This window comes from Gorilla gorilla, chromosome 19, assembly GCF_029281585.2.
Source record: "Gorilla gorilla gorilla isolate KB3781 chromosome 19, NHGRI_mGorGor1-v2.1_pri, whole genome shotgun sequence".
In the NCBI taxonomy this organism is placed as follows: domain Eukaryota; kingdom Metazoa; phylum Chordata; class Mammalia; order Primates; family Hominidae; genus Gorilla; species Gorilla gorilla.
Genome location: NC_073243.2, coordinates 40,194,222 through 40,221,001, shown reverse-complemented (window position 1 = coordinate 40,221,001; position 26,780 = coordinate 40,194,222). Strand labels below are relative to the sequence as shown.

At 37.9% G+C, this 26,780-nt stretch overlaps 1 protein-coding gene across 3 annotated transcripts in view; it reads left to right on the top strand.

Moving 5' to 3' along the window:
* BDP1 (BDP1 general transcription factor IIIB subunit) overlaps positions 1-26,780 on the top strand; it is a 210,055-nt gene that overhangs the window by 135,180 nt on the left and 48,095 nt on the right. For all 3 annotated transcript variants that reach the window (XM_031003234.3, XM_063700694.1, XM_063700695.1), the window contains 11 exons: positions 2,874-3,032; positions 4,902-5,058; positions 9,206-9,297; positions 10,240-10,432; positions 12,256-12,386; positions 17,093-18,779; positions 19,873-20,060; positions 20,821-21,043; positions 22,583-22,761; positions 23,698-23,908; positions 24,956-25,086. In XM_031003234.3, coding sequence (XP_030859094.3) covers positions 2,874-3,032; positions 4,902-5,058; positions 9,206-9,297; positions 10,240-10,432; positions 12,256-12,386; positions 17,093-18,779; positions 19,873-20,060; positions 20,821-21,043; positions 22,583-22,761; positions 23,698-23,908; positions 24,956-25,086 — 3,351 coding nt within the window. The remainder of the gene's footprint in view (positions 1-2,873; positions 3,033-4,901; positions 5,059-9,205; positions 9,298-10,239; positions 10,433-12,255; positions 12,387-17,092; positions 18,780-19,872; positions 20,061-20,820; positions 21,044-22,582; positions 22,762-23,697; positions 23,909-24,955; positions 25,087-26,780) is intronic.

Genomic DNA, 26,780 nt, shown 5'->3' with positions numbered 1-26,780 from the left:
TTTTCACATCTTCTTCAATACTTGTTGTCTTTTATTTTATTAATAATGTCCTTCTGAACAGGTAGAAGGTGGTTTCTTATGGTTGTTTTGATTTGCATTTCCCGGATAATTATTGAGTTGAGCATCTTTCATAGCTGTTAGCCATTTCTATATCTTCTTTGGAGACATGTCTATTCAGGTCCTGTGCCCAATTTTTTAATTAGGTTATTTTCTTTTTTGCTGTTGAGTTTTGAGAATTATTTATATAGTTTGGATTTTAGGACCTTATCAGAAATATGATTTACACATTTTCTCCCATTCCATAGGTTGCCTTTTCACTCTGCTGTTTCCTTTGGTGTACAGAAGTTTTTTAGTTCAGTGTAGTCCCATTTGTCTAATTTTGCTTTTGTTGCCTATACTTTTGGTGTCATATCTAAGAAACTATTGCCAAAAACAAACTTAAAGCTGTTTACTATTTTTAAGCATACAATTTAGTGGCATTATTTACATTTACATTGTTGTGCAGCCATCAGCACTATTTCTAAAGCTATTTTATCACTGGAAACAGAAAACCTGTACCCATTATGCAGTAATTCCTCATTCTCCCCTCCCTGCAACCACTGATAATCTCTAATCTGCTTTCTGTTTCTCATCCAAGTATTAATCAGGACCAGACTTGCTTAGTTTGAGATCAAATTAGGCTCATTGAGAGCGGTAAGGATGTAGACAACTTTCTGTCTCTATGACTCTGTCTAATCTAGATATTCACATAAGTGGAATCATATGCTATTTCTCATAGTTGTTTGTTCCTAGGTGACAGATAATCTAAAGTGTGAGTTCAGAGATACACCTAATTTCGTAAACTACACAAAACTGTACTCGTGACTTTTTCTAATTTTTAAAATAATTAAAAAATGTTGTGACAGGGTCTTACTCTTTTGCTCAGGCTAGAGTGTAGTAGCATGATCACAGCTCACCACAACCTTGAACTCTTGGGCTCAAATGATTCTATCACCTCAGCATCTCGAGTAGCTGGGACTACAGTCATGGGACACCATGACTGGCTAATTTTAAAAACATTTTTTAGTAGAGATGTTTTCCAGGCTGGTCTCAAACTCCTGGGCTCAAGCAATCCTCGCACCTCAGCATAAGCCACTGTGTCTGGCCCTAGCTTTTTCTAATTTAGGGGAAAAACAACCTTGTAATGACTGTTAAAGTCCCAGTTGGTTTTGGAAAACAAAGAGTTGATCTAAAATTGTCATGTACACAAGAACAAAGGCTCAAGAATGGTAAAGACAGTTTTAAAAAACACCAACTTTGCAGAGGGACTGTGCTAGTAGACTAATTTTCGAGCTAGAGTAACTAAAGCAGCATGGTATTGGTACAGGGTTAGATGAATTGACTCAGTGGAACTGAATATAGAGTTTAGGAAGAGACATTTAGGAATCTGTTATATGGCAGAGGTAGCTTTAGAAATTAGCAGGCAAAGATAGAACTAACTGTTCATTAGATTGAGCTGAGTTTGAAAAACATAATATTTGATCATTGTGTTACCATATCCGCTAACTTCCTGATGGATTGAAGACTACATGTATAAAACAAATCTTACAACTTTTAAAAGAAATGTAGAAAAATATCTTTGTAATGTGAAGGCCTCAGGTAAGACATTTCTATTAAGATGTACAAAACACAGACTTTAAAAGATAAGATTGATAAGTTTGATGGTAGTAAAATTAAATACTTCTGTTAACAAATCCTCCATAAAGAAAATAAAAGGCAAGTTACTGATCGGGAGATTTTATGTGTAATATCTAGACAATACAAATATATAGAGAACTCTTGCTGATAAGTCAGGAAAACATAAACACCTAGTAGAAAAAATGAACAAGAAAAAAAGAAAAAAAAGGTATGGCTAAATGTGAATATGTGTTGAAATGGTCAGTACGTGGCTATCAGTTATATTATTGTTAGTTGAAATTTATTTTGTGACAGAGTCTTGCTCTATCGCCCAGGCTGGAATGCAGTGGTGCAATCTCAGCTCACTGCAGCCTCGACTTCCTGGGCTTAAGCAATCCTCTCACCTCAGCCTTCTGAGTAGCTAGGACTACAGGCACGTGCTACCACACCTGGCTGATATTTGAAATATTTTTTAATATAGTAGTTCTCACTTTGCATAGGACTATGTTAACTCAACTTGAGCTTATTGGAGCTGTATCTTTGCTTTATTTGACTTTTGGTTACACAGTACCCTGCATAGCAAGGATTGCCTATATAAATTTTAATGAAAGCTAATTCCTAAATATTAGTATTATTTTACGCATGTTTGATTTGTGAACCACATTTAATAATTTCTCATTTTGAAGCCTTTTCTTTTTTTGAGACAGAGCTTTGCTCTGTCACCCAGTCTAGAGTGCAGTGGTGTGATCTCCACCTCCCGGGTTCAAGTGATTCTTTTGCCTCAGCCTCCTGAGTAGGTGGGATTATAGGCCTGCACCACCATGCCCAGCTAGTTTTTGTATTTTTAGTGGAGATGGGATTTAACCATGTTGGCCAGGATGTTCCAAACTCCTGGCCTCAGGTGATCTGCCCGCCCTGGCTTCCCACAGTGCTGGGATTACAGGCGTGAGCCACCTTGTCCGGCCTTCATTTTGAAACTTCTTGAGCATGTTCCTAAGCGTGTAAATTTGTGGCTGCTGCTTTCTCTGGAGGTACAGTTTTTATAACATGATGCAAGATGGATCATAGAAAAGCTAATGTAGCAGTTTGTATTACTCTATAATGTGAAGCAGCATCTTGCAAAATGGTGATTTTGTGTGTTTAAAATTTTTAAAAATAATTATAAAATATATATCATTAGGAATTCTTTTCTCTCTGAAATATTTTCATTTTTTTAGTAATCAACAAGATGCCACATCAGTAGCAACTGAGTCTTCAGAGTCAAGCACTTCAGATTTGCCTTCATTTGAAGTTGGAATTAGAGCATTGTGTGAGGTGAATAATGCTGAGGGTAGTTGTATAGAAGAAAGAAATGTTGACCTAAAAAATAATTCACTGTAAGTATTTTATACGATAGGATTTATTTATAAAATTTTGATAAGGTTCTTAAATGATAATAATGTTGCTTCATTTAGGGATTCGAGGGGATTATTAATACATACTTTATTAATAGTAGAGGGAATCATTTAATATGTAATTATACTGTAGTCTGTTCAGAGTGTAACATCAGGTGTTTTACTTTATATTTCTTTGCAGAAAGATTCTCTTTCATATCTGTTGTATAATAATGATATGAATTTTAGGAAGGTGGTAACTTACGAAATTCTAAAACAATTTGGAAGCCTAAATATTTGCCATGAGATTTTACTTTTACTTCGTTTGAGTTATTTTTTATGCCTGGTGTCAAAATAATATTTTGATATTGGTGATTTCAAGGAAGTATATCTTCCAGTATGCAGATACTGGTTAAATTAGTATCTTCCCAAGAAACGATTAAAAACATCATAAAAATCTCCCTTTGAAGAGGTATCTGAAGGTTTTATACTTCCTTTTAATCTTCCTTGTAATTCCTCATCTCATATGGGCTTAAAAGCTATTAATAGTTTATGGGCTGGGCGCAGTGGCTCACACCTGTAATCCCAGCACTTTGGGAGGCCGAGGCGGGCAGATCAGGAGGTCAGGAGATTGAGACCATCCTGGCTAACACAGTGAAACCCTGTCTCTGCTAAAAATACAAAAAATTAGCCGGGTGTGGTGGCATGCACCTGTAGTCCCAGCTACTTGGGAGGCTGAGGCAGGAGAATGGCGTGAACCTGGGAGGTAGAACCTGCAGTGAGCTGAGATCACGCCACTGCACTCCAGCCTGGGCGACAGAGCGAGACTCCATTTCAAAAAAAAAAAAAAAAAAAAAGAAAGCTATTCAGTTCATAAATTCTTATTTTTCAGTAAAGTACTGTCACAATGGAAATCAAACTTAAAAATGTCAGTCTTTGAAATAGACAATACATTCATAGGGTTCAAACATCGAAAAGTATAAAAAGGTATGATTGAGCTCTCCCTCACACACACATACACATTTAAACATTTATGAATTTTTTTTTTTTTTTTTTTTGAGACAGGGTTGCACTCTGTTGCCCAGGCAGGAGTGCAGTGGTGTGATCATAGCTCATTGCAACCTCAACCTCCCAGGCTTAGGGGATCCTCCCACCTTAGTCTCCCAGGTAGCTGGTACTATAGGTGCTCACCACCACATCCAGAGACGGAGTCTTGCTCTTGTCACCCAGGCTGGAGTGCAGTGGCACCATCTTGGCTCACTGCAACCTCCGCCTCCCGGGTTCAAGGGATTCACCTGCCTCAGCCTCCCAAGTAGCTGGGACTACAGGCACGTGCCGCCATGCATGGCTAATTATTGTATTTTTAGTAGAAACGGGGTTTTACCATGTTTGCCAGGCTGGTCTCGAACTCCTGACCTCAGGTGATCCACCTGCCTCAGCCTCCCAAAGTGCTGGGATTATAGGCGTGAGCCACTGCGCCCGGCCTTCCCATCATCATTTAATCTTACTTAATATTTCTTATGTTTTATCCTCACTGTATTGTATTGCATTTCATCTTATCCTCCCTATTATGAGTTGCTACCTTCAATATGTACCAAAATCATGTCTATTTTGAAGCCATTTTCTGGATTTTAAATTTGTTTCATTTATCTGTTTATTCATATGTTAGTACCACACTGTTTTAATTACTGATGATGAATGGTGTATTTTTAATATCAGATAGAACAAGTTAGTCTCTTTAAGTTTTCTTTGCTACTCTTGTTCTAAGTAAGCTCTTAAAGGAGTTCTTCCTAATTCTCAGTAGGTTATTTTAGAAGTTCATTTGGACATGACTGCATGTTTGATGCTATTTAAATAATGTTAATTTTTCAGGGAAATTGATCAAACAGAAAATGTTAAACCAATGTTGAGAGGTCGCTTCCAAAGACCTAAACCCAATTTGTCAAGGGCTGGGAAGAAATCAGTTCTCTCACAAGGCAAAACAGAGTCAGAGAGCAAGAATTCACATTCAAAAACTTCAGTTGAAAAGGTATGGGGTAAGAGATTTCATGGAAATTAAAATTATAAAAATTTTCTTTAGATAGTTGGGAATAAAAGTTGTTGACTTGAAATTACAAAGTACTGTTACTGATATTAAAACAGATACAAGAACTTACATTAACATTAGATTTGTTCGTATCTTATTAGTCTCCTGTTTACACATTTTCTTTAACCTGGGATGTAATCATTTCAGATATCCTCAGTGGTGATAAATCTGTCTTCTGTTTACTTCTATAAAATTTTTATTTAAAATATTTCATAAACCAGCTATATATTAAATTCTGCCCACAACATTCTCATCTACACACAGGCAGTCTCATTTCTGTTTGTCTTTTACAAACTTTCTGTTTGTTTTTTCTGAGGCAGGGTCTTGCTCTATTGCCCAGGCAACAGAGTCCAGGAGTGCAATGGCAGTATTATGGCTCTCTGCAGCCTCGAAATCCTGAGCTCAAGTGATTCTCCCACATCACGCTCCCCAGTAGCTGGGACTATAGGTGTGTGCCACCAAACCCAGATTTTTTTTTTTTTTTTTTTGAGACGGAGTCTCACTGTCTCCCAGGCTGGAGTGCAGTGGCGTGATCTCGGCTCACTACAAGCTCTGCCTCCCAGGTTCACGCCATTCTCCTGCCTCAGCCTCCTGAGTAGCTGGGACTGCAGGTGCCCACCACCATGCCCGGCTAATTTTTTGTATTTTTAGTAGAGATGGGGTTTCACCGTGTTAGCCAGGATGGTCTCGGTCTCCTGACCTCGTGATCTGCCTGCTTTGGCCTCCCAAAGTGCTGGGATTACAGGCGTGAGCCACCGCACCTGGCCTAATTTTCTGTTTTAAGTTAGCAAAAATTAGGAATGGAGTTTCACTGTGTTCACCAGGCTGGTTTCTAACTCCTGGCCTCAAGTGATTCTCCTGCCTCAGCTTCCCAGTGTGCTGGGGTTATAGGCATGAGCCAGCTCACCTGGTCAATAAATTTCTTTATTCTTTTTCTTTCTTTATTTCTTTTTTTTTTTTTGAGATGGAGTCTTGCTCTGTTGCCCAGGCTGGAGTGCAGTGGCACGATCTTGGCTCACTGCAGCCTCTGCCTCCCAGGTTCAAGCAATTCTTCTGCCTCAGTCTCCCAGGTAGCTGGGATTACAGACACGTGCCACCACACCCGGCTAATTTTTGTATTTTTCGTAGAGACAGGGTTTCACCTTGTTGGCCAGGCTGGTCTCGAACTCCTGACTTGATGTGATCCACCTGCCTCAGCCTCCCAAAGTGCTGGGATTACAGGCGTGAGCCACCACGCCTGCCGTCTTTTTTTTTTTTTTTTTTTTTTTTTTTTGACATAGTGTCTCACCCAGTCGCCCAGGCTGGAGTGCAATGGCATGATCCTGGCTCACTGCAGCCTCTGTCTCCCAGGTTCAAGCTATTCTTGTGCCTCAGCCTCCTAAGTAGCTGGGATTGCAGGCATGCACCACCACGCCCAGCTAATTTTTGTATTTTCAGTTGAGACGAGGTTTTGTCACGTTGGCCAAGCTTGTCTTGAATTCCTGACCTCAAGTGATCCGTGCGCGTTGGCCTCTCAGAATGCTAGGATTACAGGCATGAGGGCACCATGCCTGGCCAATAACTTTATCTATGTATGCACACATTTCTGTAATTTTTAACCATAATGTGTATAATGTTTAAAACGTTTTTCTTTTCTTTGTTTTGTTTTTGAGACAGAGTCTCGCCCTGTCGCCCAGGCTGTGGTGCGATGGCGTGATCTCGGCTCACTGCAACGTCTGCCTCCTGGGTTCAAGAGATTCTCCTGCCTCAGCCTTCCAAGTAGCTGAGATTACAGGCGCGCGCCTCTATGCCCAACCAATTGTTGTATTTTTAGTAGAGACTAGGTTTCACCATATTGAGCCACCGTGCCCTGCCAAAACCTTTTTCAGCTGACCACGGTGGCACACACCTGTAATCCCAGCACTTTGTGAGGCCAAGGCTGGTGGCTTACTTTAGGCCAGGAGTTTGAAACCAGCCTGGCCAACATGGCGAAATCCCATCTCTACTAAAAATACAAAAAAATTAGCTGGGCATTGTGACACACGCTTGTAATCCCAACTACCTGGGAGTTTGAGGCAAGAGAACCACTTGTACCCGGAAGGGAAGAGGTTGCATTGAGCCAAGATTGCACCACTGCACTCCAGCCTGGGCAACAGAGCGAAACTCTGTCTCAAAAAAATAAAAAATTTAAAAAAACCCCTTTTCCTCTGAAACTATTAATTTACATTTTTTTGGGTCCAATTGGTCTTTTTAATAGCTGTGTCATGTTAACATGTTATTGATTTACCTAATCAGTTCTCTACTAATGGATGTTCAGATTGTTTCTATTTTTGTTTGTTTTTTTAACTCTTGTAAATTAGAAGCAAACAATTTTGTAAGTAAGGCTTTCTCAAGGAAACAAAGTATAAATTTCTAGAGACGGGTGGGATCGTTGGGTCAAATAATGTTTTAAATATTTTTGTGATTCTTGTTATGCATTGTCTTGTTATTTGTTATTTTTATTACTTTAAAAAATTTTCTGGTATGTCTGAGTCTCCTGAATTGTTATGCATTGTGAAACTGACAGTCATAAATAATCTATTTACATTGCTAAATGAATCTTTCTGTTTCCTTATAACTTTTCCAGAATTCTATTGTTACAATTTTTTTTAAACTAAAACACTTTTTAAGATGTTGGTTTGCTTCTTTTCCTGTTTTGTGAAATATCTTTTATCATAATCTTTATAGTACAGTTATATTATTCTAATCTTATGTTTATTGAATTGTAGAAAATTTGGAAAATACAGATTCATGTAAAAGTTAAAACAAAAATTACTTGTAATTTTTTTTCTTTACCTTTTTTTCTTTGAAGTGTTGTAATCTTGTTTCTTTTTTTTTTTTTTTTTGAGGTTTAGTTTCACTCTTGTTGCCCCAGCTGGAGTGCATGGTGTGATTTCGGCTCACAGCAACCTCTGCCTCCTGGGTTCAGGCGATTCCCCTGCCCTCAGCCTCCTGAGTGGCTGGGATTACAGGCATGCGCCACCATGCCCGGCTAATTTTTTGTATATTTAATAGAAACGGGGTTTCACCATGTTAGCCAGGCTGCTCTCAAACTTCTGACCTCAGGTGGTCCACCTGCCTCAGCCTCCGAAAGTGCTGGGATTACAGGCGTGAGCCACCATGCCCAGCCATTCCTTCTAATACTTGTAATTTCATTATTCCCATGCAACCAATCTTTTCACATATCTCCTTACAGATTTTCTTTTACACAACTGAATCATGGTTTCAATACAGTTTTGTATCCTTTGGTAATTAACATTTCAGAAATATTTTTCTGAAATAGTTAGTGTGATTCCATTTTTGTTAAAAAAAAAAAATGTACATCAGGTGTGGTGGCTCACACCTGTAAGCCCAGCCCTTTGGGAGGCTGAGGCGGGCTAATCACCTGAGCCCAGGAATTTGAAACAAGCCTGGGCAACATGGCAAGATCTGGTCTCTACAAAAAATGAAAAAATTAGCTGGGCATAGTGTGCACCTGTAGTCCCAGCTACTCAGGAGGCTGAGGTGGGAGGATCACCTGAGCCTTGGGGGTCAAGGCTGCAGTGAGCTATGATCATGTCACTGTACTCTAGCCTGGGCGACAGAGCATGACCCTGTCTCAAAAAAAAAAAAAAAAAAAAAAATTCTCATCTGCATTTAGGATTTTTAGAAAATCTCCTCTAGTTAGAAATACAAAAAATGAAGTTCTTATTTATTCATTTATTGAGATGGAGTCTCACTCTGTCACCCAGGCTGGAGTATAGTGGCGTGACCTCGGCTCACTGCAACCTCTACCTTTTGCGTTCAAAGAATTCTCCTGCCTTAGCCTCCCAAGTAACTGGGACTACAGGCACACGCTGCCATGCCTGGCTAATTTTTTGTATTTTAGTAGACACAGTTTCACCATGTTCCCCAGGCTGGTCTTGAACTCCTGAGCTCAGGCAATCCACCTGCCTTGGCCTCCCAAAGTGCTAGGATTACAGGCTTGAGCCACCGTGCCCGGCCAGTTCTGTTGTTTTAATTTCCATTTGTTTATTACAAAGTTTGAACTGTTTATTGTAAGTAGATAAATTGTAGCAAATTAAATTCACAGAACCACGTGGAAAAAGATAAAATGAATACATTGGACATTTTGAGAATGGAGACTACAGAGAGAGAGAATCCAGAAGCTGAAACTGTATCTGTGTGAGTATTCAGGAAGTAGTAAAAAAAAAAAAAAAAAGTAACTCTTAGGAATGATGGTAATAATTTGTTTTCTACTTAATAAGGTCTGAATTTAATTTTCAAGCAGCATACTTTATTTTCAACCATAGTTGGTTTTGAAACATTCATAATACTCTCTCTGCTTGATATTGCTTATATAAATTTTATGAGTCTATTGAGTTAGCCATTACATTTGAATGTTTACAATATATGCCCCTGGATAATTTTATTTATACTAAGAGATTTTAAAAGGGAATATTTAACTTGAAATAGAAATCTAAAATAGAATGTGAATCTGACTGGTGGATTCTGGGCTCTTCCAGGGGTTACCATTTATACTATGATTTGGGACTAATCCCCTGGAGTTCTACATTATTCTATAGTATCCTTAGTCAGGAGTAGTATTCTATGCTTGGCAGATGTAGATTTTTCCAATTTTGTAATAAAATTCTATTTAAAAGTGCTTTTTCAAGAGGGCTTCCAGGATTATGTCTTTTTTTTTCTCTCTCTTTTTTTTTTTTTTTTTTTTTGAGATGGAATCTCGCTCTGTCACGTGGTGGTGCAGTCTCTGCTCACTGCAACCTCTGCCTCCCGGGTTCAAGCGATTCTTCTGCCTCAGCCTCCCAAGTAGCTGATATTACAGGCGCCCACCACCACACCTGGCTAATTTTTGTATTTTTAGTAGAGACGGGTTTAACCATGTCGGCCAGGCTGGTCTCGAACTTCTGACCTCAAATGATTCGCCCGCCTCGGCCTCCCAAAGTGCTGGGATTACAGGTGTGAGCCACTGCGCCCGGGCGGATTATGTCTTTTCAGGAAACTTGTGAATTATTTCATATTCCATATGGTTTACTTATTCATGCCAGGGAGAAGGAAATTGGTGACTTCAAAATAAACATTAATTTTATTTCTTTGTGGTTCTAGTTTGGGTGAAAAAAATTGTCTGCAGGAAGGGAGTCAACTAAAGGCTTTAAGACCTGCACAAGTGAGGGGCCGACTGCAAAAGCCAAAGCCAAATGCAGGTAAAGCTGCTGAAAGAAAAGAAATTCTCATATCACAGGAAGAAATTGGGGCCAATGTAGAGAAGAATGAAAATGAATCCTGTGCTGATAGAGATGTAAGTACTCTGATTCCTCCTCACATTTTTGGTAAGCAAGTACATGAGCCTTAATATAAGCTTCCCTTCACCCACATACTTACATACATACATACATACATTTATTTATTTATTTATGACGGAGTCTTGCTCTGTCGCCCAGGCTGGAATGCAGTGGCGTGATCTTGCCTCACTGCAACCTCTGCCACCCAGGTTCAAGTGATTCTCCTGCCTCAGCCACCTGAGATCACGCCACTGCACTCCAGCCTAGGCGACAGAGCAAGACTCTGTCTCAAAAAAAAAAAAAAAAATTCACATGATCTATAATGTTTTTGTATTTTTAGTTGTGCGACTGCAGGCTCACACCACCACGCTTGGCTAATTTTTGTATTTTTAGTTGAGACAGTGTTTTGCCATATTGGCCAGGCTGGTCTCAAACTCCTGACCTCAGGTGATCCACCCGCCTTGGCCTCCCAAAGTGCTAGGATTACAGGCATGAGACACTGTGCCCAACCCCTTTACCCCCTTTTCAAAACAGTACTGCACAATTTGTGTGCATCATTTATTACATTTTTGGTCAAAATCTCATAGCAGCTTTGCTAGTTGTAAAGCCATTTTAGATTTTGGGCATTTACATGATAGATAATCTGTTTCACCTGACCTCATATTTGGAGTTGCTTTTCCGTATCACTTAGTGGATGTTTGAATTAATCTTTTGTTTTGAAGAGATAAGTACATATGTGAGTTTTAACATTGGCTTAAACAGCATAAAGTGTTAAAAGCTCCCTAGTAAGATACAATTCCAAGAACAAAGACTGTGAATTTTAGATTATTTACGTAGTCTTTGTGATAAAGATAAAAGTTGTCATGTTTTGAGATTTCAATTTCTTATAATTCCCATGGTCTGTAGGCCAGGCATGGTGACTCATGCCTGAAATCCCAGCATTTTGGGAGGCCGAGGTGAGAGGATTGCTTGAGGCCAGGTGTCTGAGACCAGTCTGGGCAACATTGTGACACTCTGTCTCTACAAACGAAAATTTTTTTAATTATCTGGGCTTGGTGGTGTGCTCCTATAGTCCCAGCTACTTGGGAGGCTGAGGCAGGAGGATCAATTGAGCCCAGGAGTTCAAGCCTCCAGTGAGCTATCTATAATTATGCCGTTGTACTCCAGTGTGGGTGACAGAGTGAGACCCTGTCTTAAAAAAAAAAATTCTGGCCAGGCGCAGTGGCTCATGCCTGTAATCCCAGCACTCTGGGAGGCCGAGGTGGGCGGATCACGAGGTCAGGAGATTGAGACCATCCTGGCTAACACGGTGAAACCCCGTCTCTACTAAAAATACAAAAACGTTAGCTGGGTGTGGTGGTGGACGCCTGTAGTCCTAGCTACTCGGGAGGCTGAGGCAGGAGAATGGCATGAACCTGGGAGGCAGAGCTTGCAGTGAGCCGAGATCGCACCACTGCACTCCAGCCTGGGCGACCGAGCAAGACTCCGTCTCAAAAAAAAAAAAAAAGAAAAAAAAATTCCCGTGATCTATAATGCATTTATAGTAATCAAAAGAATTCAGAAAGATAGACCCCACAGGGGTATTTCTAACAGATGAAACCAAGGCAGTTACTTGTTTTTTGATTGGGAGGAAAAGAATGGGGCTTTGAGATATCCTAAAAGGAGTAACTCATGAAATTTTCTAAGATAGCTAAAGAAAAAACATTAAAAGTATTTTAAAGTCACCATTTTATAATGTTGAATTTTTTACCATTTTATACTTAAATTGGACATTTTCAATGAAATCTGTTATGCCTCATTGTGAAACCTAAAACATTAGAAAAATTTGTTTGTTTTTAAGACTCCTCAACACATGGAAGATCAATCGCATAAAGATTTTGAAGAGGAAGAAGTCATATTACAGCCTGAGAAAAATGATTCTTTTCAAAATGTGCAGCCAGATGAGCCCAAGGTTCTTAATGAATGTCTAAGGTAAGCATCATTTTGTTGATATATAATCTTTGGATTTTGTAAAAAGTTTTAGAACTCAATCAGTTTTTTAAAGCAGAAGCAATTTAGATGGATTTGTTGTCTGCGTGTCTAGTTATGTAGTGTTTAAAAATATAACTTCACCTTTCAAGAAAGTTTATGTTGTAGCCTTTATGTGAATTTCTCAGATGGTTTGAAGAAAGCTACTCATCATAAATTAGTACTTGAGTTAACATGAATAGCCTTATCACTTTATTTTATTTTATTTTACTTTTTATGTTTTGAGACGGAGTTTCACTCTTCTTGCCTGGGCTGGAGTATAATCTCAGCTCACTGCAACCACTGCTTCCCAGGTTCAAACAATTCTCCTGCCTCAGCCTCCCGAGTAGCTGGGATTACAGGTGCCTGCCACCAAGCCCAGCTAATTTTTGTATTTTTAGTAGAAACAGGGTTTTACTATGTTGGCCAGGCTGGTCTCGAACTCCTGACCTCAAGTGATCCACCTGCCTCGGCCTCCTAAAGTGGTGGGATTACAGGTGTGAGCCATCACACCCAGCCAGCTTTATCACTTAACCTGCATATTAAAGTATATGTTTATGTTCAAATGTAAAATGCTACTTATTTTTAAAATATTTGTTTCTTTGGAATTAAATTGAGCACATATTGCCTTTATTTAAGATTTATAAATTTTATTTAAAACTTATGTATAGAAACCCATACTGCTTATAGTCAAAGTCTTTTCTATTTTTTATTTCTTCCTTGGAGGGTACCAAGCCAGGCTGATGGAATTACTGGTATACTATTTCAACTTTTCACTTTGGAAATGTTTAATGTGCGCAAAAGTGCAGTAGTGGACTCCCATATACCTGCTGTCCAGTTTCAGTAATTAATATTTACCAGTCTTTACGTTTAAAGGCTAGCCTATGCTATACTTTCTTACAGCTGTATTAGCCTATTTAAATAGTACCTAGCTGGGCATGGTGGCTCATGCCTATCTAGCTACATGGAAGGCTGAAGGAAGAGGATTGCTTGAGCCCAGGAATTAGAAGCTGCAGGGAGCTATGATTGGGCCACTTTACTCCAGCCAGGGCAACAAAGTGAGACAGACTCCTGTCCCTCCAAAAAAGAAAAGTACCTAACCTGAGAGTGAAAGCTAGGTTTCCTGAACTGCTTTAAAGATCTTTATTGGAAGACAAAAAAATTTCTCTATTTCTTGTTGCCTTCACTATTCCTTTGCTTCTTATTCCTCCCCACTGCCCGGATTATTTTACTAATGTGCACACAGTCTCTAGGTAGAAGTTTGTATGACTACATTGCTTGCTGCATATCTCTGATATGGATTTTAATTACAGTTAGCTAACAAATTATTCTTTTTATTTATATTTTTTCAGTTTAAACTAGAGTCTATTAATAGATACTGTGGCTTGGTAGAAAATTAAACTTTTCTGAATGGCCTCTGGGTTTTAGAACACTGATGGACACTGTAACTAATACTCAATCTGATCTCAACAACTTTCCTCTCCATGGGCAGTGTCATTTCTGCTTTGTCATGTGATCTTTCTAGCCTTTGAATCTCCAGAATCCTCAAAAGCAATTCTAAGATTCTGTGTTTTATCAAATTATACACCTATCTATGTCTAACAGAAAGTTTTCCCCCTCCCCTACTCCAAATATGTTGGCCTGTTCAAGATGCTATGTAAGAGAGATAGTAGGAAAACAGTCTCTCAAAGAATGCATTAAAAATTCTTTAGGCTGGGCATGGTGACTCACACCTATAATCCCAGCACTTTGGGAGGCTGAGACAGGAGGATCACTTGAGGCCAGGAACTCAAGACAAGCCTGGACAACATAGCAAGACCCCATCTCTATTAAAGAAAAGGTGCTTTATTAGATAAACTAGTGAATATTTCTTTGAAATTTAATCTTCTAGGTTAATTTTGCATCTTACCTACTTCATATAAATATTTTAAGTTTTTTTGTCATGATTGGTGATATTTGTTTGGAAGTTTATATATATATATATATATATATATATTTGAGACATATATATTTGAAACACACACACCCATATTTTTTTAAAGACAGGGTCTTGCTCTGTCACCCAGGCTGGAGTGCAGTGGTGTGATCATGGCTTTACTGCAGCGTTGACCTTTTGGGCTCAATTGATCCTCTTGCCTCAGCCTCGCAAGTAGCTGGGACTACAGGTGCATGCCACCACATCTGGCTAATTTTTAAATTTTTTTGTAGAGACAGGGTTTCGCCATGTTGCCCAGGCTGGTCTTGAACTCCTGGGCTGAAGGGATCCTCCTTCCTTGGCCTCCCAAAGTGCTGGGATTATAGGTGTGAGCCACCACGCCTGGCCATGAATATTTTATAGATTCTTAAACTCCGTGTTTTAGAAAAACACATATGCAGACCTTAAAGCACATTTATAGTTTTGTGCTCATTCCATACCTTATTTTCTCCATTCATGATCCTCTTGTTTTGCCTTTCTTCTCGAATTTGTGATCTGAGGAAAGTTCGTAGATCCACTGTATATTTTAAGTTGAGAAATAATCTAGTTCAATTTTATATCTGATATCCAGTCTCAGATACTGCCCTTCAGTTAATTCTGTACTTCTTTTGTTACTTAGAAACAATCAATCTATTGCTTTGGTGGAATGGCAGTTTAAAAAATCTAAGCACATATAATATAATTATAACATTGCGTATCTGTATCTTACAATCTGAACTGTTATGGAAATAATGAAATTATTAATAAAGCCTTTGCTTCAAGCATTTATATGTTTAAATAATATGCCTGTTTTCAAAATGTGACTTTATAAAGGTAGTTTATCTCTTCCCATGATACCCAAACCAAGATTGCTAGCACAGTAATCTCACTAAAAGCTAGATGTTTCTGGATGGAGACGAAAAGTATCATAAATCAAAAAATGGAATGCGGTCCATTCAGGACTAATCAAATTAAATTTCCTTTATTGATTGCTGTTAATTTTACATTTAACGTTGTCAATTGCTAAAGTTAATGATGGATATAAACACTTCAGTTATGTAAACAAGTACAATTTGAAAAGCAATCTTATTCCTAAGGACCTGTCTTACAGTATCAAAAATTGCATTATTGAAAACAGTTGTTTCAGTGAGGAAGGATAGTTTAGGACCTAAAGAAGTTGAAACAAGCAATAGCATACTTTTGTTGTTTTGTTTTTGTTTCTGTTTGAGACATTGTCTTGCTCTGTCGCCCAGGCTGGAGTGCAGTGGCATGATCTTGGCTCACTGCAACCTCCGCCTCCTGGGTTCCAGCTATTTTCCTGCTTTAGCCTCCCATGTAGCTGAGATTACAGGCGCATGCCACCACGCCCTGCTAATTTTTGTATTTTGAGTAGAGACAGGGTTTCATCATGTTGGCCAGGCTGGTCTCGAACTCTTGACCTTAAGTGATCCACCTGTCTCAGCCTTCCAAAATGCTGGGATTACAGGCTGAGCCACCATGCCCAGCCTAGCATACTTTTAAGTAAATCTTTTACTTATTTGTTTTGTTTTTTGTTTGTTTTGAGATGGGATCTTGCTCTCTTGCCCAATCTGGAGTGCAGTGGCATGATCATGGCTTACTGCAGCCTCATCCTTCCTGGGCTCAGGTGATCCTCCCACCTCAGCCTCCTGAATAGCTGGGACTACAGGTGCACGCCACCTCACTTGACTAATTTTTTTTTTTTTTTTTTTTTTGGTAGAGATGGGATTTCTACCAAAAACTCATGGGCTCAAGCCATCTGCTTCAGCCTCCTGAAGTGCTAGGAGTACAGGCATGAAGCATCATGCCCAGCTCAATACGTCTTTTTTTAAGCTGTTGAATGTATAGTTATATACCTGTTCAGTCCGACATGGCCGAATAAATCCAATCTAGTGTTTCATTTGATCTAGCTTTTGCCCAGTATTAATAACTTTTCCTAACCAGTCATTTAAAAGCCCTTTCATTCATTTATATGTTTATTGATTTTGCCATCTATTATAATAAACAGAAAGCAAAACAAAAAGTGCTGCTGCTTTTCTGGAGAGCAAGGTGCTTGTTTTGGATAGTGGTTGTGTGCCCAGTAGCATTCAGCAAAGTATTATTGTGTATTTGGTCTTTCCTTTGATTCTTTACTTATATTATGAAATAACAAGCCTTTAGAGAACTATCTGTATAGGCAATCTCATATAAAATTGGTTTTAAAAGGTGAGGAGGGCAGACCTTATTTGTAGTCCTAAGATTTAATCTTGGTCAAGTCATACTTGTATCCAGGTATTTGAGGTGGTCAGGTCTATTATGGCAAAGCATTTGTCTGTGTAAAAGATAGAAGGGATGAAGAGGTAGAAATAGCAGACATACATCAGTCTAGCTCCAATGCAGAGAACTGGAGAGTCTTTCCCAGTCAGTATTTATAAATGGTAGTGTGAATGACAATTGGAAAGACACTGTTAGGATCAAATAGCTTCTATACTGATTGACCTTACTAGATATATATGTATTTAAACTTATTGCTGTGATTTCAAAAGGTGGGATTTTTTTTCTTTTAATTTTTAAATTTTACCCAGCGATTCCTAGGCTTTCCTTAATTTTTTTGAATTTGAGAGTTTCTGGTGTTTCTGTAGTGATTTCTCAAACATCATCTCTTCAGCAGGCAGTCTGGTTTAAAACTTGATTGTGTGCCCCCTTTTTTTTTTTATAGCGTTCAAGAGAATAATAAGGCAAATAAACTTAACCAAGTCCCAATTCTAAGGACTCGATTTCAGAAACCAAAGCCAAATATAGGAAGAGGAGCTGGAAGAAGAGAAATTTCCTCAAAGGAAGAGGTACTAGAGAAGATTCTTGTCTCTGGGGAAATGGCGGCAGCATTGAGAGAAACTGTAAGAGTAGACACCTCACCAAAGGAGATGGTACCAGCAGAGATTAATACTAAAGAAATGCAGTCAGATTTAAAAGAAACTGGAAGAAGAGCCATTTCTCCCAGGGAGAAGATTCTAGATGTGATTGATGTCACCATGGAAATGGAGACAGGTCTGAAAGCAATGGGAGGAGAGATTTGTCTAAGGGAGAAGACGCCAGAGGTGATTGATGCCACTGAGGAAATAGACAAAGATTTGGAAGAAGCTGGAAGAAGAGAAATATCCCCACAGAAAAATGGCCCAGAGGAGGTTAAGCCTCTAGGTGAAGTGGAGACAGATTTGAAAGCAACTGGAAATGAGAGTTCCCCAAGGGAGAAGACACCAGAGGTGACTGATGCCACTGAGGAAATAGACAAAAATTTGGAAGAAACTGGAAGAAGAAAAATATCCCCAAGGGAAAATGGCCCAGAGGAGGTCAAGCCTGTAGATGAAATGGAGACAGATTTGAACGCAACTGGAAGAGAGAGTTCTCCAAGGGAGAAGACACCAGAGGTGATTGATGCTACTGAGGAAATAGATTTGAAAGAAACTGAAAGAGAAGTATCTCCACAGGAAAATGGACTAGAGGAGGTCAAGCCTCTAGGTGAAATGGAGACGGCTTTGAAAGCAACTGGAAGAGAGAGTTCCCCAAGGGGGAAGACACCAGAGGTGATTGATGCCATTGAGGAAATAGAGATAGATTTGGAAGAAACTGAAAGAGAAATATCCCCACAGGAAAATGGCCTAGAGGAGGTTAAGCCTCTACGTGAAATGCAAACAGATTTGAAAGCAACCGGAAGGGAGATTTCCCCAAGGGAGAAGACGCCAGAGGTGATTGATGCCACTGAGGAAATAGACAAAGATCTGGAAGAAACTGGAAGAAGAGAAATATCCCCAGAGGAAAATGGCCCAGAGGAGGTCAAGCCTGTAGATGAAATGGAGACAGACTTGAAAGCAACTGGAAGAGAGAGTTCCTCAAGGGAGAAGACACGAGAGGTGATTGATGCTGCTGAGGTAATAGAGACAGATTTGGAAGAAACTGAAAGAGAAATATCGCCACAGGAAAATGGCCCAGAGGAGGTCAAGCCTGTAGGTAAAATGGAGACAGATTTGAAAGAAATTAGAGAAGAAATTTCCCAAAGGGAAAAGGTGCTAGCAGAGATCAGTGCTATAAGGGAAAAGGAGATTGATTTGAAAGAAACTGGAAAAAGAGACATTCCCATGATGGAGAAAGTATCAGGAAAGATGGCTGTTGTTGAAGAAATGGAGGCAGATTTGAAAGAAACTGGAAAAGAAAATTTTAGAGAGAGAGGATCTGAAGAGATCTGTGTTACTGAGGAAAAGGTGGCAGAATTGAAACAAACTGGAAAAACAGACATTTCTCCAAGGGAAAACGAGCTAGAGGAGACCAGTACCTCAAGACAAACTGACACACATTTAATGCAGAGCGGTAGCAATGACTTCAGTGCTATGCCTTCACTAGATATTCAAGTATGTATTTTTCTGTCCTTTAAAAGTTTTTTGAATGCTTCTTTCAGAGGAAATAAATAATTCCATGATTATTTTGTCCTTAAGTCCAACAACACTTAAAAATCTCTAAAAGTCTAAAGTCTTTTGTAGCCCTAAGTTTCTATGTTTCAGTGCCTTGAAGAAACTATATGTTCTTTTTTAAAAAGATAACTTAGGCTGGACACACCTTTAAACCCAACACTTTGGGAGGCCAAGGTGGAAGGATTACATGAGCCCAGGAGTTTGAGACCAGCCTGGGCAACATAGAGAGACCTTGTCTCTACAAAAAATAAGATAAAATAAAATAAAAATAAATAAAATAAATAAAAAATAAAATATAATAACAAGGTGTAAGCCTGTGGTCCCAGCTACTTGGGAGGCTGAGGTGAGAGGATCACTTGAACCCTGGAGGTTGAGGCTGCAGTGAGCCGTGATTGTGCCATTGTACTCCACCCTGGGTGACAGAGTGAGACCCTGTCTCAAAAAGAAATAAAACTTAATAATTTCCAACTGTGAAAAAGTCACTGTTATTATTATTATTATTTTTCTTTAAGTCAGATGGGCAAGGATCAAACTTTTCTTTTGGCTTAGGTTTGAGATCTCAAAAATGTCACTGTTCTTAATATCATTTGAAGTTACTCTTTTAGGTAAAAGAATAGGAAATTAGACTGAATTTGTACTAACCCTAGCGTGAACACACATTATTTCTTTTGGCCACATCTGTATCTGCTTTTGTTTCTTGCCCCACCTGACTTACTTCACTTCTAAAAGTTCTTTTTGTTTTTTCAAGTTACTTTGAAGTTCATGATCTTCTAACATTTTCAAGGACTTTTTTTTTTTCTAACTTTTAAAAATAGATAATGACATTTGTGGTTTGGAAAAGTAATAATATGCAACATAAAAGGGTTTCCTGAATTCCAAGTTTTAACATTTGGGAATTAAATTTTATTCAAAAATTAAAAACTTCTAAAGTTTTAAAGGAAAGTGTTTAGAATTTAGTAGACTTTTGTTTTAAATATATAAGATGTTTAAATACTCTTTTATTTGTGCTGATTTACTATGACTGTTCCTCTAGAACATTAGCAGTGAAGTACTGTCGATGATGCATACACCTGTAGAAGAAAAAAGAAATTCTGAAAAAGAAGTATCAAGTCACTTCAGTCATTTCAAGATTTCTTCACAGACTCATGAATCTGATAAAACAGAAGTCCAGGGGATTCAATCTCCAGATGTTCCAGAGCAGTTTTCAGATATTAATTTAAGGTACAAGTGTGTTTTTAAAGAAAAAGATATTAAGTTATAGTTGCAGATTATGTTAAACTATGTGAGGTTTCAAGATATAACATATACAGGATAGTGTTAGAGCTTTTAAGATAGTTTTGGGAAGACTGGGAGAGAGGATTGAGGTCACTCTGACAGTCAATTGTTAAAGTTACTGACATACAAAATTGTATGTAACAGTCTTAAATCAATACAGGTTTGATAGACTCATATTTTCTTTGTGCAGAGATGGTATAATTCCTAGGCTTATACCTGGATTGTACCACTGATGGTTTTCAGGATCTGCCAGATAGTTCGATTTGTTTTCCTGTTAAGAATTAGAATTAGGCCAAGTATGGTGGCTCACACCTGTAATCCTAGCAATTTGGGAGGCTGAGGTGGGTGGATCCTTTGAGCCTAGGAGTTTGAGACCAGCCTGGGCAACAGGCTGTAGAAACCCCATCTCTATAAAATAAAAAAACAAAAACTAGCTGGGTGTGGTGGCACATGCCTGTAGTCCCAACTACTTGGGAGGCTCAGATGGGAAGATCACTTGAGCCTGCGGAGGTCAAGGCTGCAGTGAGCTATGATTGTGTCATTGCACTCCAGCCTGGGGGACAGAACAAGACCCTGTCTCCAAAAAAAAAAAAAAAAAAAAAAAAAAAAATTAAATGTTTACCGCCAGTCTCTAAGGTTGCAGTGAGACTCCGTTTCCACTGCCCCTTCAGTTCATTCTAAAGCTTGATAATCCTTGTTCCAAAAGCAAATCTCTTCCTCAAGAACAGAAGCCACTTGAAATTAAACCAGCACCTTTTGTGAGGAGCCGATTCAAAAGACCAAAACCAAACTTAGCAAGAGCAGCTTTGAAGAGAGAGACTACAGAATCAGAAAAATATATATATGAGAAGAAATCAGAAACCAAGAAAATGGAGACTATTGTGATGCGAGAAAATAATGAACAAACTGATACTCTCCCTTCTCAACATGTGAGTGATATTTGAGATGGAAGTTCTGTGTGGGTGTTTTTTTTTTTTTTTTAAGTTATTAGGACTACTAAAAGCACCTGGCATTAAAATTTTACAAATATTTCTGTAATTTTTGCTGCATGTGATATTGCTCCCAAGCTTAATGTGCCTCGTTGTTCCACATAATTTGTGTAAGAATCTTAGATATCTGATAATGGGCAAGCGTGTTGTGGGAAAGCGTTCAGGTCTGGGCTCTGGTTCCAGTTCCAGCTATGTGACCATTGATTAAACAATTTTCTTCATAGAAAAAATGACAATAATAGCTTTTTATTTTTTTTTATTTTTATTTTTTTGAGATGAAGTCTCACTCTGTTCCCAGGCTGGAGTGCAGTGGCGCGATCTCAGCTCACTGCAACTTCCACCTCCCGGGTTCAAGCGATTCTCCTGCCTCAGCCTCCTGAATGCTGGGACTACAGGCGCGTGCTGCCATGCCCGGCTAATTTTTTTTTTTTTTGTATTTTTAGTAGAGATGGGGTTTCACTATGTTAGCCAGGCTGGTCTCGAACTCCTGACCTCGTGATCCGCCTGCTTTGGCCTCCCAAAGTGCTGGGATTACGCTGAGCCGTGGCGCCTGGCGAGAATAATCGTTTTTTATTTCACTCTGTTGTGAAGGTGAAATGAAGAGTTAAAAGCTTGATTTGAGTTAAAGGTGATATTTTATTTACTTTATTAACTTGGTCCATAACAGATTAAGATTGTGTGACATACCATCAAAAAAACATTGAAACGAAATGAATAATTACAAACTGAATGTTTTCCACATTCAGTGGAAGTCCTTTTTAGAATTAAAATTCTTATTTGATGTCTTAAAATAGCTCAGTACTTTACTGTGCATCAACATTTGTACTATTTCTCCTAAGCTTATATTCATAAAAGATAAGTTACATTTGTATCATACTTTCTGATTATAGAAATTTTAATTTGAAAAAATATATGTATTCTAAAAAGTGAGAGTCTTTTATAATGTCACGTCCCTTTCCCCCAAGTTAATCATACAGCAATTTTGAATATATCCACTTATACTTTTTCGTCTTACAGTTATAAAATGATAAAATGGGAAGGTATTTTTATTGTTTTCCAAAATGACATTAATTCTTGCTTTCTGATTTTTCCACTTACAGTATTGTGATCTTCTTTTTAGATCAGTACAAAGAGATATATCTTCTTTTAAATGATTAGGTACTATTGCATTGTAAAGAAATTAAAATTTATTTATTCCATCCCCTAATGATAGATCTGTTTTATTTCTGATTTTTTGTTTGTCTTTTCCGGTGAGGGAGGTGGTGCTTAAATTGTTACAATAAATATTTTTGTGTGTATATTTCTACTTGTTGAGTATTTATAAGATACATTTCTAGAAGTGGAATTGCTGGGAATTTAGAATTTTGGTATAGACTACCCTATTATTCTTCGCGAAGATGATATCAGTTTATACTTGTAAAGTTCTTATTTCCTTATACTTTTAGCAACTGTGAATGAAATTTTTTTTCTGTCTTCTAGGATGAAGCTTCCCTAATGATATCAAGAGAAAAAGACACATCAGGTCACAGGAATGAGGAGGCTGTGATATTGCCATGTACACAGACTGAAAGGAACCTTTCACCTTCAAATTCTTGTGAACCTAAAGAGGAGTCTCAGTCAGCACCAGTCCAGAAAAATGACTCAGTTGTTTCTGTGGGGTAAACAGTGATTTTCTTTGACAATATAAAATAAGAGAGACTTCTTTTAAATATTTCTAATTTTTATTGAGATATGTTAATGCATTTAAAAAAGTGAACATAAAGAATATTGGTTTAATTTTATTGATATAGCAGACTTCCTAAAATATAATATCAGATTGAATTCGACACCTTCTAATGGTTGCCTGCTTATCTGCATTGTCAGCTGCGTAAGAGTGTATACAAAGCAATGCGTTTAAAAACTACAAGTTGAGCATCCCTAATAAAAAATTCTGAAATGTGCCACAATTTAAAACTTTTTGAGAGCTGACATGATGCTCAAGAAATGCTCAGTGGAGCATTTTGGATTTTCAAAGTAGGGATGCTCAACTGATAAGTATAATGCAAATATTTCCAAATCTAAAAAAATGTGAAATCTGAAACATTTCTGGTCCTAAGCATTTTGGATGAGGGCTACTCAGCCTATATGTATATAAGCTATATATATTCATTACCTTTTAAAAATTAGTGTACACATAAGATAAAATTTACCATTTTAACTATTTTTTAATGTACAGTGGCATTAAGTGTATTCACATTGTTGTCCCGTTGCCACCACCATTCATCTCTAGACTTTCTTTTTCATGTTCATAAAATGAAACTCTCTACCCATTAAATACTAACTCATTCTCCTCTTCTTCCAGCTCCTGGCAACCACCATTCTATCTGTATATTTAGCTACTTTAGGCATATTATATGTTTATTACCTTTTAAGAATTGACATAACTGTTTTCTTTTGTAAAATAAGATGTTTATAATCAGAAAGCAATTTCCCTTTAATGGTACAAAGTATTTTTTAGAGTGTTTATTAGAGGAGATCCAAATTTTACATTTTTACATTAGTTTTCAGCTTTTTACAATCAAGCGCCCTGCCTTTCTCCCTGTCCCCTTGTTTAGGACTAATAATGTAAACACTTTCCAGCAAGAAATGAAGGAAAGTGTTATCCAAACTGCTCCACAAGTAAGGGGCCGACTTCAGAGACCGAGACCAAATATAAGAAAGACAGGACAGAGGCAAATAGTAGACAAAGGTGAAGCCAAAGGCATAATTAAGGAAGGAAGAACGATATTACCAAAAGATGAAACTGAAAAGAAAGTCTTAACTGTGGTGAGTTGTTGTTATGTAATTAAATTTAGCCTTTTAATGCATTTAAAATGTCAAGTTATAGCTCAGACATAGCTTAGAAATACAGGCATCTGAGACTTATTCTACTTAATGAGTACAGTTTCCAGTTTTGTTTCAGATTTGCTCTTCTGGATTTTTTTTTAAGTGAAAATAGGTTTATTTCTTTTCTAATTAATGAAGCTATTCATCGTAAAATGTTCCATTAGGACAAAATAATATAATAAATACCGCAAATCTTACTCTGAGATAACCACTGAAAACCTTTTGACATATCTTACTGGATCTATTTCCATGCACACATTATGTGCACACTTATGCAAATTTAAACAATAAAGTCATTACGTACTATAACTTTCTGTTATTCACTGAATACTATGTTAAGTGGCTTTCTGGATCAAGAAATATGTTAGTTACATCATTTTTGCTGTATAACATGCTGTTTTGAGTAACAGTTTAATCTCTTATTAATGGGTCTTTTGGTATTAGGGAAAAAGTCTAAGTAGTGTAATGTCTAAAAATGTTCATTTTAGGTAGTTCTTATTTTTCTGTTAAACAATGCAAAGTCTAGATTTAAAATAATCTTTATTTGAACCAAAAGGCTCTTTCTTAAAAAAAAAATTAAACTTTATTTTTAATTTCATAGCAGGTGACTATTATAGTTTTCAAAGTATTATGTAAACATATTACTGCAATAATCTTTGAAACTTTTCTCTGAACTAGGCATCCTTGTTTTTGGCAACAGAATGGAAACATTACATATCCAGTTTGAATCTAATTTTAAAGAATTAACCACCCATGGTGGTATCTGCCTGTAATCCCAGTTACTCAGGAGGCTGAGGAAGGAGGATCGTTTGAGCCTAGGACTTTGAGACTAGCCTGGGCAGTATGATGAGACTATCTCAAAATAAATAAATAAAAATTTAAAAAAGAAAAGGGATTTTAAAAAACTAAATATCTTAATGGTGGAAATATTTTAAGAGGTATATTCTGCTATAAAAATAACATACTAATATGATTTTGTCTTTTCAGTCAAATTCTCAAATTGAAACTGAAATTGAAGTTCCATCGTCCGCAGTTCCAGAACACAGAATGTATGAAAATCAAAGTCAGGTGGTTCTTGTAGAAAACCTTCATGTTAACAAAATAAATGAAACAATCAGGTGAGTTTGCTTTTAATGAGAAAAACATAAGACTTTTCAAAGATAAAAGTTATATTTTTGCATAGTTGACTTTATATATTAATAACTTCACATCCTGAAAATGTTAAAAGGATAAAGTAATAAATACTTGTGATACTAGAGTCTTTTAAATCTGCTTCTCGAATACTGTATGAATTGCATGGCTGATATTCTCTTAAGTATATGATATTCCCTTAAGTATATGTAATTTCTCTGAAAAGTTTGACAAGCATCCTACTTTTTGGTACCAAAATAAATTTTTAATAGTAGACAAAGATTCTTAAGTTCTCTGTATCTTTTTTAGAAATTTAGGCCAGGTGCAGTGGTTCACGCCTGTAATCTCCCAGCACTTTGGGAAGCCAAGACGAGAGGATCGCTTGAGTCCAGGAGTTCAAGACCAGCCTGGGCAACATAGTGAGACCTCGTCTCTATAAAAATAACAAATAAAAAAAAGAAAAGAAGTTTATAACCTACTGACTAAAATTCATTAATAGGTAGTGCTATAAAGTATACTTAACAGTATACTATATTTAGAGGTAACTACATCGAAGCCAAATGGTAAGAATGATATCTTTTAATTGAGATGAGCTAGTAGGGTGAAGAAGTTTTAACATTACCACTTTTATTTATTACTTGCTATCTGCCTTCTTATTATTAAAGCAAGATGTGTTCTTTTCTTTAGTAAAAACGCCTTTCCTTTCTGTATATAGTTCTTGGTCCATCTAACTTACTGTCTTAGTAACTAGAACATGTTTTAGTGAAGTATTTATTAATTTTCCTCCAGGATGTTTTCAGCACTTATGAATATACTTTAAATATTTCAGCTTCCTTTAATTAGGTAGAGTGACTCTGGCTTTCTGGGAAATGCAGAGGAGATGTTATTGTATCCTTTTTTAACCCTCTCTAGTTAGGTGAAGCTAGAATTTGGGCATGTTAGGTCATCTGTCAAAACAGGTGCTATTGATTTATATTTTCTTTTTATTATATTTACTTTTTGAGACAAGGTGTCTCACTGTGTCGCCCAGGATGGAGTGCAGTGGCGCAGTCACAGCTCACTGCAGCCTCAACTTCCTGGGCTCAAGCAATCCTCCCACCTCAGCCTCTCGAGTAGCTGGGACCACAGGTGCACACCATCATGCCTGGCTAATATTTTTGTATCTTTTTGTAGAGATGGGGTTTCACCATGTTGCCCAGGCTGGTCCTGAACTCCTGAGCTCAAGTGAACCGCCCATCTCGGCCTCCCAAAATCTTGGGATTACATGGTGAGCCACCGTGCCCGACCTCTGTTAATTTTAGATGCTTGAAGCAGTTTGCTTTCATTTAGACAAGTTTCTAATGTGAAGTTTTTATTTTAGTATGGATTACTTTTTTTTTTTTTTTTTTTGGAGACAGAGTCTCAGAGTGCAGTGGCTTGATCGTGGCTCATTGCAACCTCCGCCTCCTGGATTCAAGTGATTCTTGTGCTTCAGCCTCCCGAGTAGTTGGGATTGCAGGCACCCACCACCACGCCCTACTAATTTTTGTATTTTTAGTAGAGATGGGGTTTCACCATGTTGGCCAACCTGGTCTCGAACTCCTGACCTCAGGTGATCCACCCACCTCAGCCTCCCAAAGTGCTGGGATTACAGGCATGAGCCACTGCGCCCAACCTGGATTACTTTTGTTTTCAATATTAC